This window comes from Hypomesus nipponensis, chromosome 6 (assembly GCF_054491055.1).
Source record: "Hypomesus nipponensis isolate SF chromosome 6, ASM5449105v1, whole genome shotgun sequence".
Classification (NCBI taxonomy): Eukaryota; Metazoa; Chordata; class Actinopteri; order Osmeriformes; family Osmeridae; genus Hypomesus; species Hypomesus nipponensis.
In genome coordinates, this window is record NC_140366.1 from 10,705,901 (window position 1) to 10,723,927 (window position 18,027).

Consider the following 18,027-nt stretch of genomic DNA (forward strand, 5'->3'; position numbering starts at 1 on the left):
GTTTGCACTGTCAAACTTCAATGTCAGAATGTGTCTCTGGAGGGTTATGTGTCACTTTCATGACTTCAACAAACTACACCCGTGTTGGGGAGAGCATGTCTGAAATTGTCATTTTGAATTGACCAGGAAGTAGATGGTGGTTTACAGTGACTCACTCTCCCCATCTGGCCAATCAGGGCCTTGTTTATGCTGCCTTCAATAATACAAAGTTTTGAGAAGACATGACTAGCCAGACATGCAGCAGCGGCACGCATATGTGACATGGAAGCTGTGTAGCGTATAGTAGAATGCTGAGATCAAGAGGAGGAGGGTGGGGGAGGTCCAGAATGCTCTTCACCCTGGGCGGCGGTGGCCAGATGACCTGCCCTCTCCTGGTTCAGACTGTGGAGCAGCTGGAGTACATCAGGATGGTGGAACCGACCTGGGGGAGGCACACTGTCAGGAACAGGAGGTGTAGCTTTCTCTGAATGTGTGTGTGTGTGTGTGGGGGGGGGGGGGGGCAGAAGACAGCCAGTGTGTGGCCAGGATACCCCTCCTGCTGCATGTGTGTGTGTAGCCTACCTTGTGTAGAGTCAAAGAACTCCTGCAGCCTTCCAGGTGTTTTCTCCAGAACCTCATATTCATGGGCCTGTAGGATCATCTCTAGCAGGTCAAACTCTTTCACCAGCTTAGCCTCACTCGTGCACTGGCTCTCGTACTCCTGTACACACACAGCCTTGTTCAATGAACACACATCTGGGCGAGAAAGAGACCAGAGAGAGACCAGAGAGAAGGCTACTGACCTCCCAGAGATCGTAGATCTCCTTCTTTAATCCCTCCGGCAGCAGCCCAGTCAGCTGGTGCATGGCCTCCTGGGAACACAGGAGTTAGGATGAGGTGGGGTCCACGTTAGGTGGGTAAGGGTTGTGCAGGTCAAGGATCACAGAGTGCAGTTCAGGATGTTCTACTGGCCTCTTCTCGTCTGTGTTTCTCAGCTTTACTGATGTTATCAGCCGGGGTGATATCTCCAACAATGCACTCTGCCATGTCATGGACCAGGGCCAACTTCATACACCTGCATGGATAGAGAGCATAGCATGCACTGTAAGTTCTACACCTACACTAAAGTTGTCCTTTCTTTAACTTTGAATGCTATCATTCAGGAGATTAGTGTGAGTTTGTCAGCCTAAACATTAACACAAAAGCCTACAGTACGCCCGCCTACCTCTCCTTATTCACGCTCGTGTCCGTGATGGTCAGGGCCATCATGGACATCCGGTACATGTGGTCCGACACGCTCTCCGGTTCCCTTACATTTCGGTACACCCAGCCGGTCCGTGGAACCCGCTGCAATAAGTATGGGGTATTTCAATTACCATTGAAATAAGAACTGCACTCAACATCACTGCCAAGATTGCTGCCAACAACGATCTATCATGGAAAACTGTCAACGTTTATGGGAGAACATGTCCCATAGTATGATGCATGTTACAGTAGGAATGATGTAGCCTTCTACCTTTAGCTGTCCGATAAGTTTCATGAACTGCAGCATATTGTTCATGCTTGCGGCGCTCAAGCAGGTAGCCATCTACACAAGTGCTTCCGGGTTTACGATTGTCAAAAATAAAATTATCAACCTTCAAAATAAGAGTTCATAAAATAACTGTAATCGAATATGTTGCAGTATTGCACTGACTCATTGTAATGTATACTACATGTGATCTAATGTAATGGATGTAACATGATGATAACAATTTGTTTTAATAATTGTCTTATCCTGGCATTTAACCTTCCGGACAAACAAACCAATCAGCAGAATCCGCCACACATCGATATGTTTTAAGTCTTAAAATAACATAGTTTGACAGTGCCTGCAATTACTTATTTTATAGTTGATATATTTATAAATGTATTACGTGCATCACTATACACACGAGTAAGTAGGCCTACGGTAGGCATATTAACGAACAGCGCTGAATCCGCAATCTATAGCTGTATCGTGGATGAGACATGGAAAATCCTTGTTTAATGGTAATTTGTCGTTTTGAGACTTGTTAAAAAAATGCATATATATAGTTTTTTTTAACAAGTCTCAAAACAAAGGTATATATATATTAGACCATTTATAACATTCAAGCCAGGTTCTGCGTTTGACATTTGCCCGGTTGTTTGTTTAGAACTTTCCAAATCGAAACGCAAAATGAAAGAGAAAGTTAAAGTTACATCTATCATAGCATTCAATCTTTTTTGAGAGCCATCTCCTTAGTCAATCCTTATAGAATGCTATAGGTCTACGCTATAATAGGTCTACGCTTCATACTTCGGATCCGGATTTCTTGGCATATTTTTTTCACTAAGGATTCGTTTAAGGTAGGCCAATGCATGCATGCTTTGATCAACGCATTGTCCTTTCTAAGGCCTATGGTGAATTCAGGGTGTAACATTTAACTTAACCTAGAGCACAAGTATGAAATTCCAAACAGATAGACCTTTATGCATGTCGTTTTCGGTGGAATTAAAAGCTAGTCTTAAAGTTGAAGTTACATACACGTCAGTCATTCGATTTAACGTCCGTGAAAACAAAAGCAAAAAATAGCAGAAAAGCTAAGTATGGCGTCATCTGGTGGCTATTCCAGGCCAGTGTGGACACGACAAACTATTTGAGTGGTTGAAGAAAACATATTGGTTATTCACACTTTCATTAGGATTTCGAACATAATTTGTTATAGTTGGCATAATATCTGTCATGTATCTTACCAGTGTGTAGAAATGAGCAAGTTCTACACTCTTGTGGTTGGGCATACGAGGGGGTGTCATGTGGAGATGAACGGAAATCTCACCTCAAGAGGCCTGACTGAAGTGATGTCACCAGCAGACTGTGATGTCATCATGGCTTACTGTCCAGTTGTCTCTCGACTAGGGACTGATCTTAAGGCAGCTATGGAAATAATTCCAGGTAATTGTTCTGATATAACATATCTGAAGTGGATTCAATGTATCTGAGGCCCATTGACATGTTACTAAAGCAACAACACAGGTAATTGCTGTGTTATTGCTTTTCAAGACTTTTAGTCACATGTTGAGTACTGTTGGACAGTGTCTGACATGGGTCTGATCCACATAAGACACCTGCCTTGTACCCTGGACTGAACAGGTTGGCCATTTATAGTTGGTATGAAAAGGATATTCCTGAGAAATAACAGTTTGTTCAATCATTATTTCTTTTCATCTCTCTGCATCACTCTCTCCCAGCTGATAAACGAGTCATCCTGGTGGTGCTGCATAACACCTACAACCCAGACTACACTGTACCTGACTGCAGCAGACATGTGACCAGAGAGGAAGTAATCCTCACTGTAAACTGTCTGTTCCATGACTCAAAAGAAGGACTCTTGAAGTGTTCTCAAAACGACAAAGCTGTGGCTGAGATTCTGGACTGCCTCCCAAGTTCTAAGGTTTCACATCCTTCTTACACTAGTTTGATAAACAGTGTTTTATGTGATGATGAGAACATTGTGCTGCTACTCTTGTTGTATTCTGTCCCCCAGGAGAAAGTGGTGCTCCCAGATTAACCCTCTAACAACAACACAGGCTGGTCTGTAAAGGCAGAATTCAAGTGGCACTGTGTAGATCTGAATAGTCAAGAAGGCGGTTTCAATACAATTTATTTAGTTTTTACAAACATAGTTTAACAGAGTACCCGTCATAGCGAAAGATATGCATATGTAACCTACAGGTCGTTCAAGAGAGTGGTGGAGAACAACCCTATATCCCTGCCTTATCAATATAGCGGTCTCTGTGATTGGCCAGCACTACTCAGTGACAGTTTGACTCCATACCAAGTGTCCCACAGTTCTGGAGACGGTTAATGATACACAAAGAGGATGTCTGACTTGGCCATTTCCTTAGTCAAAAGGTTAGGTCAGCTCGCTCAACTGATAACCATCTCCCCAACCCCCAGACCCAACTAAGACCCTCTGGCTCTTAGTTATATATCATAAAACAACACCATAAATACCTTAAGACAATCTGAGTGTCCCTTCTACAGAGTAAACCACACCACAGAGCCTCAGTTTCTTACATTCGACTGTCTATAACAAAGGAACTTACTTTTTACCGCTTAACGAAACATAGATATTGTAACTATGTCAAAAAATGCCATTACAAGTCAGCTTCTGTCTCACTAACTCATGACAAAAGAACATTACTTTGATCATACCAGATAACATGCCTGTGTGGCTGAACTTGTCATTGTTTGCTTTACACATTTGTTTCATTTGATGGATGAAGATGTACAACTAGGAGATTGCTTTGTCTTATCAGAAAGACAAAGATGCAGTAGGTCAAACTACATCATCAACAAAGCAGTGAGCAGATGTGACCAAGTAAACGTGATCTCACTCTTCAGTATAAATACAGCTACCAAACTCATTTATTTTATAGGTGTAGCTAGATGAAGGGATGTCTAGAGGGGTGGACACTTTGGACACTAAATGTGATCCTTTTTTTAATCCTTGTGACTTTTTTTTCTCAGGCACCTGCAGTCACCGACAAAACGTGTTCCCTGATCCTGTTTGTGTTCCTGGTCCTGGCTCTGGTCCTCTCCTTGGCTCTGATCATTGCCCTGATCGTGGTGAACACCCCAACCAAAGACCCAGCTCGTACCCCAGCTCTGTCTGCAGCCCTAGCCCTGGCCCTGGCATCGAGCCTGGGCTTGGGCTTGGCTCTTCAACAGGCCCGGAAAAGAAATGCATTATTTTAAAGAAAGGAAATACGTATTGTAAGCTAAAGAAACAAAACACCTTAGACTTCCTGATATAAGCTTCTGTATCAATGAGTTGGTATCTGTCTCAATAACCATCTATAAATGTAGCCGGTAGGCTAATGATTAGCACATAAGTTTTATTTTGCTTCAGTTAGCTGTGGCTGTTGCCCGTTGTGACACATGGGTTAAGTCATAATTATTTAACCAATGGCATGGAATCAGGATATGAACTAGAGATTTGCAACATTTTCTCTAGCCTATATCATCAGGGTCGTCTCCAAGGGGGGGGCATTACCCGTCAATTATCTGTACCAGATAACAGCAGACATGTGACCAGAAGTGATGTAATTCTCACAGTGGACTTTCTGTTCCACGGCAGCAGAGGAGGAGTCCTGAAGTATCTTTTAAATAAAAAAGCTGTTGCTGCGACTCTCAAGCTCAAGAAGCTCAATATCTGTTCAAAGGTGTGATGTCATTCTCACACCATACCATACGTAATAGTGCTGAAGTGTAATAGAATGAATGGGATCTAAATAGAGATGGTTCAATAGACAATATAAAATGTCCTCTCTTAATAGCTTAATCCTCAGGTCCATCCTGTTCAGAAGAAAAACATTCCACCTCCCTAGTCCAAAGTCATTGACACTGGTTGTCTTGGCTCTGGCCCTTGGCCCAGCACTAGTTCATTACTCAACTTCTAAAGAAGGTTATCATGGTAATTTAATTGAAATACTTCATATATTTTTTCATATTTAGCCAACTTCATGTACAGCAATAAAGTAGCCTATGTTGTCTAAACCATCTTAAGGATTGTTATCTATAACATTCAAGCCAGGCTCTGCGTTTGACCTTTTCCCAGTTGTTTGTACGTAGGAATGAGATTTCTTGGAATGTCCACGTCGAAAACTCAACATGAAAGTGAAAGTAAAAGTTACATCTAACATAGAATTTGATCTTTAATAATCGGTCTACGCTTCATGCATCGAATCCGGATTTCTTGGCATATTATTACCATCACCAACACCTCTTTAAAGGTAGGTCAATTCATGCATGCTTTGATCAACGCATTGTCCTTTTTTATGGACATGGTGGATTCTTTCAGGGTGTAACATTTAATTGAACCTGGAGGACAGGTTTGAAAAGTTAAATAGATAGGCCATATGCATGTAATTTTCGGTGGAATTTAAAACTATATTGTTCAAGTTGAAGGAACATGTACGTCAGTCATTCGATTTAGCGGTATTCACGGACGCATTCACAGACGCATTCACAAATCGGCTACAATTGTAGGCCAATACTTTTTCGAGACTGCGCCTCGGGGCAAATCTACACTCTCAGTCATAGCCCGTTCACCTGAACCGCTCGCTTGCCTGCTTGTGCCATCACCGGCAAAGGGGATCGAGAAGATTGGAAATAAATTATTTAATCATAACCTGTCCTAAGATTGTGGATATTAGGATCCAATTGTTAACTTGGATAACCTGAACACAATCTGTTCAATTCATGCCTCATGTTTAATTTACTTATTAAGTAATGTTTATGTATGTAATGGTGGCCTTACTTAATGAATTGCATTTGAAATATTACGAGTAAATAAATACAGAAAATAATGTTATTTTTAAATGGTCAACTGGTAGAAGAGTCAATTGCACAATGATAGTATTGACCAGTATAGGCCTGTAAACACTGTCTGGGGTATATAACCCAGGTGCGGACAAACAGAACAGTGACGTCAAACTGGGGATTCATAAGAAAGTATTGATTTACAGAGCAGTCAAGTAAAATAACAACTTCCAAAAGCCAGTAAATTCAAACGTAAAAATCCTAATTAAAAAGCAGTAGGCCCTAATCCAGCAATGTAAAAAACAAAAGCATAAAATACTGTGAGTCATGTTCCAGTATGAGTCTCAAAGTATGGCGTCATCTGGTGGCTATTGCTGGCAAATGTGGACACACGAACTATTTGAGTGGTTGAAGAAAACATATAGGTTATTCACACTGTAATTAGGAATGAGCTTTGGCATAATTGTTGTCATGTATCTTTCCAGTGTGTAGAAATGAACAAGTTCTACACTCTCATTGCCGGGGATACTAGGGGGTGTCATGTGGAGATGAACGGAAATCTCACCTCAAGAGGCCTGACTGAAGTGATGTCACCAGCAGACTGTGATGTCATCATGGCTTACTGTCCAGTTGTCTCTCGACTAGGGACTGATCTTAAGGCAGCTATGGAAATAATTCCAGGTAATTGTTCTGATATAACATATCTGAAGTGGATTAAACATATCTGAGGCACAGTGACCTGTTACTAAAGCCACGACACAGGTAATTACTGTTTTAATGCTTTTCAAGACTCTTAGTCACATGTTGAGTGCTGTAGTTGGACCGTGTCTGATATGGGTCTGATCCACATAAGACACCTGCCTTGTACCCTGGACTGAACAGGTTTGCCGTTTAAAGTTGGTGTGAAAAGGAATATTCCTGAGAAATAACAATTTGTTCAATCATTATTTCCTTTAATCTCTCTGCATCACTCTCTCCCAGCTGATAAACGAGTCATCCTGGTGGTGCTGCATAACACCTTCAACCCAGACTACACTGTACCTGACTGCAGCAGACATGTGACCAGAAGTGATGTCATCCTCACTGTAAACTGTCTGTTCCACGACTCCAAAGGAGGACTCTTGTTTTGTTCTCAAAACAACAAAGCTGTGGCTGAGATTCTGAACTGCCTCCCAAGTTCTAAGGTTTCACATCCTTCTTACACTAGTTTGATAAACAGAGTTTTAAGTGATGATGTGAACATTGTACTGCTACTCTTGTTGTATTCTGTCCCCCAGGAGAAAGTGGTGCTCCCAGATTAACCCTCTAACAACAACACAGGCTATAGTCAGCTTCTATTTCACTAACTCATGACAGATGAGCATTACTTTGATCATACCAGATAACATGCCTGTGTGACTGACCTTGTCATTGTTTGCTTTACACATTTGTTTCATTTGATTGATGAAGATGTACAACTAGGAGACTGCATTGTCTTATCAGAGAAACAAAGATGCAGTAAGTCAAACTGTCCATCATCAACAAAGCAGTCAGTGGATGTGACCAAGTAAACGTGATCTCACTCTTCAGTATAAATACAGCTACCAAACTCATTTATTTTATAGGTGTAGCTAGATGAAGGGATGTCTAGAGGGGTGGACACTTTGGACACTAAATGTGATCCTTTTTTAAATCCTTGTGACTTTTTTTTCTCAGGCACCTGCAGTCAATGACAAAACGTGTTCCCTGATCCTGTTTGTGTCCCTGGTCCTTGCTTTGGTCCTGTCCTCGGCTTTGATGATTGCCCTGGTGACAGAAAACATCCCATCCACGGCCATAGGCGTGGCCCTAGGCCTGGCTCTTGCCTTGAGCGTGGGCTTGTGCTGGGCTCTTCGACAGGTCCGGAAAAGAAATGCTTTATTTTAAAGAAAGGAAATAAGTATTGTTATCTAAAGTTACAAAACACCTTTCCTGATATAAGCTTCTGTATCAATGAATTGGTATATGTCTCAATAAAGATCTATAAAAGTAGCCTGTAGGCTAATGATTAACACATATGTTTTATTTTGCTTCAGTTAGCTGTGGCTGTTGCTCTTTGTGACACATGGGTTAAGTCATTATTATTTAACCAATGGCATGGAATCAAAATGTGAAGTACAGATTCAAACATTTGTGTAAAACTTGTGTAAACCTTGTGTAAACGTTGCCCCTTACAAGGTTAAAAGCTTTTATTAAAGATTCCCCTCTTTTTTTTAGTTGCAATTTTGATTGATAGTTATTGGCTATATTATTGTTTCGTGAATATTAAACATAGCCTAATGCTACAACAATCTGTCTTTATTATTATAAACTACAATTTGTCATTATTATTGTTATTGAAAATCTAACATGCAATTTAACAGAAGAAAATCGATACAGATAATTTCAGAAGGTAGGTTAATGCTTCTTTTGTATCACATAAATAGGCTACCGCGTTTTTCCCCGGGTTTGCTTAACTTCTCACAAAGATATTTAACTGTCTTTTTAGGGTTAATGATTAAGACATTCTTCACTGTTGTGACAAAGAATACCCCGGAGCCTCATGTAGAGATTAACAGACGTCTCACCTCTTAAGGCCTGACTAAAGTGAGTTCAGCAGCAGAGTGTGATGTCATCATTGCCTACTGTCCAATCATCTCTTGATAGGGTCAGACACTGATGCAGAAATTAATTACATTCCAGGTAAGTGTTAATGAACTGCTCAATATTGTTTCTCTAAAACTCTCATATTGCTTTGACACACTTTCAAAAAATGCCCCCCCCCCCCCCACGCGTTTAGTCAGCTGGTAAACCAGTCACCACCAAATCCTGGTGGTGCTGCATCACACCTTCAACCCAGACTATACTGTACCAGACAGTAGCAGACATGTGACCGGTCAAGTCATTCACATTAAAGAAGGACTCCTGAAGTGTTCATACAATGACAAAGCTGTTCATGAGATTCTGAACTTCATCACTAGGGTTTGGTATACATTTTTACTTCAAGTTTGAAGCCAGTTCTATAATCTAAGCAGCAGTAGTTCATTACTAAACTTCTAAAGAAGGTTATCAAGGTCATTTAATTGAGATACTTCATATATTTTTTTCATATTCAGCCAACTTTGTGTAAAGCAATAAAGTAACCTATGTTCTCTAAACCATCTTAAGGATTGTTATCTGTAACATTCAAGCCAGGCTCTGCGTTTGACCTTTGCCCTGTTGTTTGTACGGCATGAGAGATTTCTTGGAATCTGTCCATGTTGAAACGCAAAATGAAAGAGAAAGTAAAAGTTCCATCTAACATAGCATTCGATCCTTAATAATAGGTCTACGCTTCATGCTTCGGATCCGGATTTGTTGGCATATTATTATCATCACTAACGGTTTGTTAAAGGTAGGTCTATGCAATGCATGCTTTGATCAACGCATTTTCCTTTCTGAGGCCTATGGTGTAACATTTAACTGAACCTTGAGCACAAATTTGAAAGGACAAACAGATAGACCCTACATATGCATGTAGTTTTCAGTGGAATTAAAAGCTAGTCTTAAAGTTGAAGTAACATAGGCTACACGTCAGTCATTTGATTTAGCGTCTGTGAAAGCGTCTTGTAGCCCATTTGATTTTTTTTTACACCTTACAGATTATAGGCCATTCCGCTACTTCATCGAGACTGCGCCTCAGGGCAAATTTACACTCTCAGTCATAGCCCGTTCATCTCGCTTGCCTGCTTGTGCCGGCAAAAGTGACCAAGATTGGAAAAGGGCTCACTTATTTTATCATGGCCTGTCCTAAAATTGTGGATGTTGCGATCCAATTGTTAACTTGGATAACCTGAACACAATCTGTTCAATTCATGCCTCATGTTTAATTTACTTATTAAGTAATGTTTATGTATGTAATGGTGGCCTTACTTAATGAATTGCATTTGAAATATTACGAGTAAATAAATACAGAAAATAATGTTATTTTTAAATGGTCAACTGGTAGAAGAGTCAATTGCACAATGATAGTATTGACCAGTATAGGCCTGTAAACACTGTCTGGGGTATATAACCCAGGTGCGGACAAACAGAACAGTGACGTCAAACTGGGGATTCATAAGAAAGTATTGATTTACAGAGCAGTCAAGTAAAATAACAACTTCCAAAAGCCAGTAAATTCAAACGTAAAAATCCTAATTAAAAAGCAGTAGGCCCTAATCCAGCAATGTAAAAAACAAAAGCATAAAATACTGTGAGTCATGTTCCAGTATGAGTCTCAAAGTATGGCGTCATCTGGTGGCTATTGCTGGCAAATGTGGACACACGAACTATTTGAGTGGTTGAAGAAAACATATAGGTTATTCACACTGTAATTAGGAATGAGCTTTGGCATAATTGTTGTCATGTATCTTTCCAGTGTGTAGAAATGAACAAGTTCTACACTCTCATTGCCGGGGATACTAGGGGGTGTCATGTGGAGATGAACGGAAATCTCACCTCAAGAGGCCTGACTGAAGTGATGTCACCAGCAGACTGTGATGTCATCATGGCTTACTGTCCAGTTGTCTCTCGACTAGGGACTGATCTTAAGGCAGCTATGGAAATAATTCCAGGTAATTGTTCTGATATAACATATCTGAAGTGGATTAAACATATCTGAGGCACAGTGACCTGTTACTAAAGCCACGACACAGGTAATTACTGTTTTAATGCTTTTCAAGACTCTTAGTCACATGTTGAGTGCTGTAGTTGGACCGTGTCTGATATGGGTCTGATCCACATAAGACACCTGCCTTGTACCCTGGACTGAACAGGTTTGCCGTTTAAAGTTGGTGTGAAAAGGAATATTCCTGAGAAATAACAATTTGTTCAATCATTATTTCCTTTAATCTCTCTGCATCACTCTCTCCCAGCTGATAAACGAGTCATCCTGGTGGTGCTGCATAACACCTTCAACCCAGACTACACTGTACCTGACTGCAGCAGACATGTGACCAGAAGTGATGTCATCCTCACTGTAAACTGTCTGTTCCACGACTCCAAAGGAGGACTCTTGTTTTGTTCTCAAAACAACAAAGCTGTGGCTGAGATTCTGAACTGCCTCCCAAGTTCTAAGGTTTCACATCCTTCTTACACTAGTTTGATAAACAGAGTTTTAAGTGATGATGTGAACATTGTACTGCTACTCTTGTTGTATTCTGTCCCCCAGGAGAAAGTGGTGCTCCCAGATTAACCCTCTAACAACAACACAGGCTATAGTCAGCTTCTATTTCACTAACTCATGACAGATGAGCATTACTTTGATCATACCAGATAACATGCCTGTGTGACTGACCTTGTCATTGTTTGCTTTACACATTTGTTTCATTTGATTGATGAAGATGTACAACTAGGAGACTGCATTGTCTTATCAGAGAAACAAAGATGCAGTAAGTCAAACTGTCCATCATCAACAAAGCAGTCAGTGGATGTGACCAAGTAAACGTGATCTCACTCTTCAGTATAAATACAGCTACCAAACTCATTTATTTTATAGGTGTAGCTAGATGAAGGGATGTCTAGAGGGGTGGACACTTTGGACACTAAATGTGATCCTTTTTTAAATCCTTGTGACTTTTTTTTCTCAGGCACCTGCAGTCAATGACAAAACGTGTTCCCTGATCCTGTTTGTGTCCCTGGTCCTTGCTTTGGTCCTGTCCTCGGCTTTGATGATTGCCCTGGTGACAGAAAACATCCCATCCACGGCCATAGGCGTGGCCCTAGGCCTGGCTCTTGCCTTGAGCGTGGGCTTGTGCTGGGCTCTTCGACAGGTCCGGAAAAGAAATGCTTTATTTTAAAGAAAGGAAATAAGTATTGTTATCTAAAGTTACAAAACACCTTTCCTGATATAAGCTTCTGTATCAATGAATTGGTATATGTCTCAATAAAGATCTATAAAAGTAGCCTGTAGGCTAATGATTAACACATATGTTTTATTTTGCTTCAGTTAGCTGTGGCTGTTGCTCTTTGTGACACATGGGTTAAGTCATTATTATTTAACCAATGGCATGGAATCAAAATGTGAAGTACAGATTCAAACATTTGTGTAAAACTTGTGTAAACCTTGTGTAAACGTTGCCCCTTACAAGGTTAAAAGCTTTTATTAAAGATTCCCCTCTTTTTTTTAGTTGCAATTTTGATTGATAGTTATTGGCTATATTATTGTTTCGTGAATATTAAACATAGCCTAATGCTACAACAATCTGTCTTTATTATTATAAACTACAATTTGTCATTATTATTGTTATTGAAAATCTAACATGCAATTTAACAGAAGAAAATCGATACAGATAATTTCAGAAGGTAGGTTAATGCTTCTTTTGTATCACATAAATAGGCTACCGCGTTTTTCCCCGGGTTTGCTTAACTTCTCACAAAGATATTTAACTGTCTTTTTAGGGTTAATGATTAAGACATTCTTCACTGTTGTGACAAAGAATACCCCGGAGCCTCATGTAGAGATTAACAGACGTCTCACCTCTTAAGGCCTGACTAAAGTGAGTTCAGCAGCAGAGTGTGATGTCATCATTGCCTACTGTCCAATCATCTCTTGATAGGGTCAGACACTGATGCAGAAATTAATTACATTCCAGGTAAGTGTTAATGAACTGCTCAATATTGTTTCTCTAAAACTCTCATATTGCTTTGACACACTTTCAAAAAATGCCCCCCCCCCCCCCCCCACGCGTTTAGTCAGCTGGTAAACCAGTCACCACCAAATCCTGGTGGTGCTGCATCACACCTTCAACCCAGACTATACTGTACCAGACAGTAGCAGACATGTGACCGGTCAAGTCATTCACATTAAAGAAGGACTCCTGAAGTGTTCATACAATGACAAAGCTGTTCATGAGATTCTGAACTTCATCACTAGGGTTTGGTATACATTTTTACTTCAAGTTTGAAGCCAGTTCTATAATCTAAGCAGCAGTAGTTCATTACTAAACTTCTAAAGAAGGTTATCAAGGTCATTTAATTGAGATACTTCATATATTTTTTTCATATTCAGCCAACTTTGTGTAAAGCAATAAAGTAACCTATGTTCTCTAAACCATCTTAAGGATTGTTATCTGTAACATTCAAGCCAGGCTCTGCGTTTGACCTTTGCCCTGTTGTTTGTACGGCATGAGAGATTTCTTGGAATCTGTCCATGTTGAAACGCAAAATGAAAGAGAAAGTAAAAGTTCCATCTAACATAGCATTCGATCCTTAATAATAGGTCTACGCTTCATGCTTCGGATCCGGATTTGTTGGCATATTATTATCATCACTAACGGTTTGTTAAAGGTAGGTCTATGCAATGCATGCTTTGATCAACGCATTTTCCTTTCTGAGGCCTATGGTGTAACATTTAACTGAACCTTGAGCACAAATTTGAAAGGACAAACAGATAGACCCTACATATGCATGTAGTTTTCAGTGGAATTAAAAGCTAGTCTTAAAGTTGAAGTAACATAGGCTACACGTCAGTCATTTGATTTAGCGTCTGTGAAAGCGTCTTGTAGCCCATTTGATTTTTTTTTACACCTTACAGATTATAGGCCATTCCGCTACTTCATCGAGACTGCGCCTCAGGGCAAATTTACACTCTCAGTCATAGCCCGTTCATCTCGCTTGCCTGCTTGTGCCGGCAAAAGTGACCAAGATTGGAAAAGGGCTCACTTATTTTATCATGGCCTGTCCTAAAATTGTGGATGTTGCGATCCAATTGTTAACTTGGATAACCTGAACATAATCTGTTAAATTACTCATGCCTCATGTTTAATTTACTTATTAAAAGGTTGCCCCTACTTAATGAATAGCATTTGAAATATCATGAGTAGCCTAAATAAATACGTCAAATAATTTAATTTTCAAATGGTCCATTGGCAGAGGAGATCAATGGCACTATGATAGTATTGACTACCAGTATATCTGTTAACACTGTCTGGGGTATAGCCTAACCCAGGTGCGGACACACAGAACAGTGACGTGAAACTAGGGATTCATAAAAAAGTATTGATTTACATTTACATTTATTCATTTAGCAGACGCTTTGATCCAAAGCGACTTCCAAGAAAGAGCTTTACAAAGTGCATAGGTCACTGATAATAACAACAAGATAGCCCCATAGCATTGCGGGTAGCCAAAAACAAGAAGTACATATTGTGAACAACCCAAAAATAAGTGCTAAAGGGAAGAAACCATAAGAGCATGTAGTTAAGCAAGTTACAATTAAACAGCATGAATCTCTAAGTGCAAGTGTACCTGCAGGAAAGCAATACAAATAGGATTAACTAAAATAGAATACAACAGTTTAAATCAGCTACCACTAACCAACAAGAGCAACAGTCTAAGCAAGTCATTCAGATCCTTGAGGAAACTAGCATTGGGTTGAGCAAACCATTCCTAAGTACCGTTGTACTCCCGAAACGAGTGTGTCTTGAGCCTTCTCTTGAAGGTGGAGAAACAGTCTGTGTCTCTGATGGAGGTGGGGAGTTGATTCCACCACTGGGGGGCCAGGCAGGAGAAGAGCTTGTGTTGGGACCAGGCGGTCTTGAGCGGTGGGACCACCAGGCGGTTGTCTGAAGAAGACCGTAGGTGGCGGGTGGGGGTGTAAGGCTGCAGAGACTTGATGTAGCCGGGTGCAGTCCCGTTCACTGCACGGAAGGTCAGTACCAGGGTCTTGAATCTGATGCGAGCCATTATGGGTAGCCAGTGGAGGGAGATGAGGAGCGGGGTAACGTGGGAGCGCCTGGGTAGGTTGTAGACCAGGCGGGCCGCCGCGTTCTGAATCCTCTAAAGAGGGCGGGTTGCGCATGCTGGGAGACCGGCGAGCAGCGAGTTGCAGTAGTCCAACTTGGAGAGGACAAGTGCTGTGATTTGCAGAGCAGTCAAGTAAAGCACAGTTCAAGAGTAAAATAACAACTGCCAAAACCCAGTAAATTCAAAAGGACAAATCAAAATTAAAAAGCAATAATCCAGCAATGTGAAAAACAAAAGCAAAAAAAAACCTCATGTTCCAATATGAGCCCAAAGTATGCCGTCATCTGGGGGGTATTCCAGGTTAGGGTTTACTGAAAACTTTGAGTTGTTTAACCCTGAAAAAAGGCTTACTCCAAGGTTTCCGTTCCAGGAAGAGAGGTAACAAAACCTTTTGGTAAGTTTCCAAGGTAACTTACTCTGTGAAACTAACCTGCTCGCTAGCAGGTTTTCCATGCCAAACTCTGTGTTTCTACCTATTCCCTCACAAAAACATTCCACCTCCCTCAGCCTCATTAAAAGTAATTTACACTGGTTGTCTTGGCTCTGGCCCTTGGCCCAGCACTTGTTCATTAATCAACTTCTAAAGAAGGTTATCATGGTAATTTAATTGAAATACTTCATATATATTTTTAATATTCAGCCAACTTTGTGTAAAGCAATAAAGTAACCTATGTTGTCTAAATCATCTTAAGGATTGTTATCTGTAACATTCAAGCCAGGCTCTGCGTTTGACCTTTGCCCTGTTGTTTATATGGCATGAGAGATTTCTTGGAATCTGTCCACTTTGAAACGCAAAATGAAAGAGAAAGTAAAAGTTCCATCTAACATAGAATTCGATCCTTAATAATAGGTCTACGCTTCATGCTTCGGATCCAGATTTGTTGGCATATTATTATCATCACTAACGGTTCGTTAAAGGTAGGTCTATGCAATGCATGCTTTGATCAACGCATTTTCCTTTCTGAGGCCTATGGTGGAATCCACCATAGGGTGTAACATTTAACTGAACCTTGAGCACAAGTTTCAAAGGACAAACAGATAGACCCTACATATGCATGTAGTTTTCAGTGGAATTAAAAGCTAGTCTTAAAGTTGAAGTAACATACACGTCAGTCATTTGATTTAGCGTCCGTGAAAGCGTCTTGTAGCCCATTAGATTGTTTTACACCTTACAGATTATAGGCCATTCCACTACTTTATCGAGACTGCGCCTCAGGGCAAATCCACACTCTCAGTCATAGCCCGTTCATCTCGCTTGCCTGCTTGTGCCCGCAAATTTGATTGGAAAAGGGCTCAATTATTTAATCATGGCCTGGCCTAAAATTGTGGATGTTACGATCCAATTGTTAACTTGGATAACCTGAACATAATCTGTTAAATTACTCATGCCTCATGTTTAATTTACTTATTAAAAGGTTGCCCCTACTTAATGAATTGCATTTGAAATATCATGAGTAGCCTAAATAAGTACGTGAATTAATGTAATTTTCAAAAGGTCCATTGGCAGAGGAGATCAATGGCACTACGATAGTATTGACTATCAGAATATCTGTTAACACTGTCTGGGGTATAGCCTAACCCAGGTGCGGACACACAGAACAGTGACGTGAAACTAGGGATTCATAAAGTATTGATTTACAGAGCGGTCAAGTAAAGCACAGTTCAAGAGTAAAATAACTGCCAAAACCCAGTAAATTCAAAAGGACAAATCAAAATTAAAAAGCAGTAATCTAGCAATGTGAAAAACAAAAGCAGAAAAATAACTAATGTTCCAATATGAGCCCAAAGTATGACGTAATCTGGGGGGTATTCCAGGTTAGGGTTTACTGAAAACTGAGTTGTTTAACCCTGAAAAGAGGCTTACTCCAAGGTTTCCGTTCCAGGAAGAGAGGTAACGAAACCTTTTGGTAAGTTTCCATGGTAGTTTTCATGGTAACTTACTCCGTGAAACTAACCTGCTCGCTAGCAGGTTTTCCATGCCAAACTCTGCGTTTCTACCTATCCCCTCCCACTTTCTGAGCCAGCTAGCATTGGCAGACATGGGATATCCTTTCCTGGTTCAGCCGAGCGATTTCGAACAAAATTTAATTCGCTTAGTTATAAACTGGTGAACACCTAAGTTAACGTTACCGTTGTTACGTACGCCACCCCGTAGGGTGGGGACCGACAGCCCGCTGCTCAGCGACAACCAGTGGACAGTGAAAAGTGCATGGAGTCGTGGGTGCGAGCAAGGACACAGAGGCGAGGTGTACAGTGAAATCAAAGGCTTTTATTTACCGGTCAATGCTGGACGGAACCAAATCAAAGAACTGAAAAGAAGACGCTCCTGCCGCCTACCCGCCATAAGCTGGCACACGATCAAGGCGCCCTATCCAAACACAGAGGGTGGTCCGCCCAGACCTCGCCTAACGCGTCTAACAGGGTTTGTCCTACGGGAGTAAAAAGAAAAACAGTTAGACACCAAAACAGTACTGAAAAATGTCCGACCCACCAAATGAGAGAGAGCGCGAACTGAAAATACGGCTTTTATATTGTCCCAAACCAGCCTCAGCTGGAAGCGCGCTGATGAGAGGGTGGGGCTTGACGAGCACCAGATCGGAGACACGGGCTGGAATCAAGGCGTCCTCTCCGACCCAAATGGTTCCTGCTTGTTGACATACAAAATACAAACCAGCAACAAGCAGAACAAACAGTAATAGTAACCTGGGGGATGTAACATCGTTTCCCGTCACAATCTGTAATTTATTTTAGCAACATTCTAAGCCCCAGGGCCTTCATCGCTAATGTTACACTCAGAACTGAGCAAATGATTTTTGGCACTGAAATAAAGACAAATAATTGAAATTGTATTTGGTATTTGGTCTTCTTCATTGCCCACAAATCTAATGAGTATTTCTATTGGCTATTGTTCCAACTTCCTAGAATTTACATGATTCACACCGTCCTGTAATTGGTGT

General features: G+C 40.8%; 2 protein-coding genes across 3 annotated transcripts; one reads left to right on the top strand and one right to left on the bottom strand.

The window, feature by feature from the left end:
• Positions 1-140: 140 nt before the first annotated feature.
• On the bottom strand, positions 141-2,773 carry hddc2 (HD domain containing 2). Of its 2 annotated transcripts, none has more exons than XM_084699402.1 (7): positions 2,737-2,773; positions 1,496-1,616; positions 1,205-1,326; positions 952-1,054; positions 783-851; positions 562-715; positions 141-421 (listed from the first exon to the last, which is right to left on the bottom strand). In XM_084699402.1, the coding sequence occupies exons 2-7, from the start codon at positions 1,565-1,567 to the stop codon at positions 297-299; spliced, it is 645 nt and encodes a 214-aa protein (XP_084555528.1). In that variant the 5' UTR covers positions 1,568-1,616; positions 2,737-2,773; the 3' UTR covers positions 141-296. The 2 variants fall into 2 exon arrangements, with proteins under 2 accessions (XP_084555528.1, XP_084555529.1); XM_084699403.1 differs by having other exon boundaries at positions 562-700; positions 2,737-2,765.
• LOC146287014 (uncharacterized) lies at positions 1,923-11,897 on the top strand. Its single transcript, XM_084700245.1, has 10 exons — positions 1,923-2,010; positions 2,740-2,935; positions 3,232-3,434; positions 4,514-4,735; positions 6,733-6,988; positions 7,289-7,491; positions 8,003-8,206; positions 9,606-9,698; positions 10,704-10,899; positions 11,200-11,897. Exons 1-10 carry the CDS (start codon positions 1,990-1,992, stop codon positions 11,517-11,519), a joined length of 1,914 nt encoding a protein of 637 aa, XP_084556371.1. The 5' UTR covers positions 1,923-1,989; the 3' UTR covers positions 11,520-11,897.
• The last annotated feature ends 6,130 nt before the right edge of the window (positions 11,898-18,027 follow it).

Excerpts from the sequence above, each read along its gene's own strand:
- hddc2 (XM_084699402.1), bottom strand. The coding sequence starts at position 1,567 with ATGGCTACCTGCTTGAGCGCCGCAAGCATGAACAATATGCTGCAGTTC. Across the intron at positions 852-951 it reads AGAAACACAGACGAGAAGAG|GAGGCCATGCACCAGCTGAC; the intron begins GCCAGTAGAACA and ends CTGTGTTCCCAG. Across the intron at positions 422-561 it reads GTTCTTTGACTCTACACAAG|GTCGGTTCCACCATCCTGAT; the intron begins GTAGGCTACACA and ends TGCCTCCCCCAG.
- LOC146287014 (XM_084700245.1), top strand. The coding sequence starts at position 1,990 with ATGGAAAATCCTTGTTTAATG. Across the intron at positions 3,435-4,513 it reads ACTGCCTCCCAAGTTCTAAG|GCACCTGCAGTCACCGACAA; the intron begins GTTTCACATCCT and ends TTTTTTTCTCAG. Across the intron at positions 4,736-6,732 it reads CCCGGAAAAGAAATGCATTA|GTTATTCACACTGTAATTAG; the intron begins TTTTAAAGAAAG and ends GAAAACATATAG.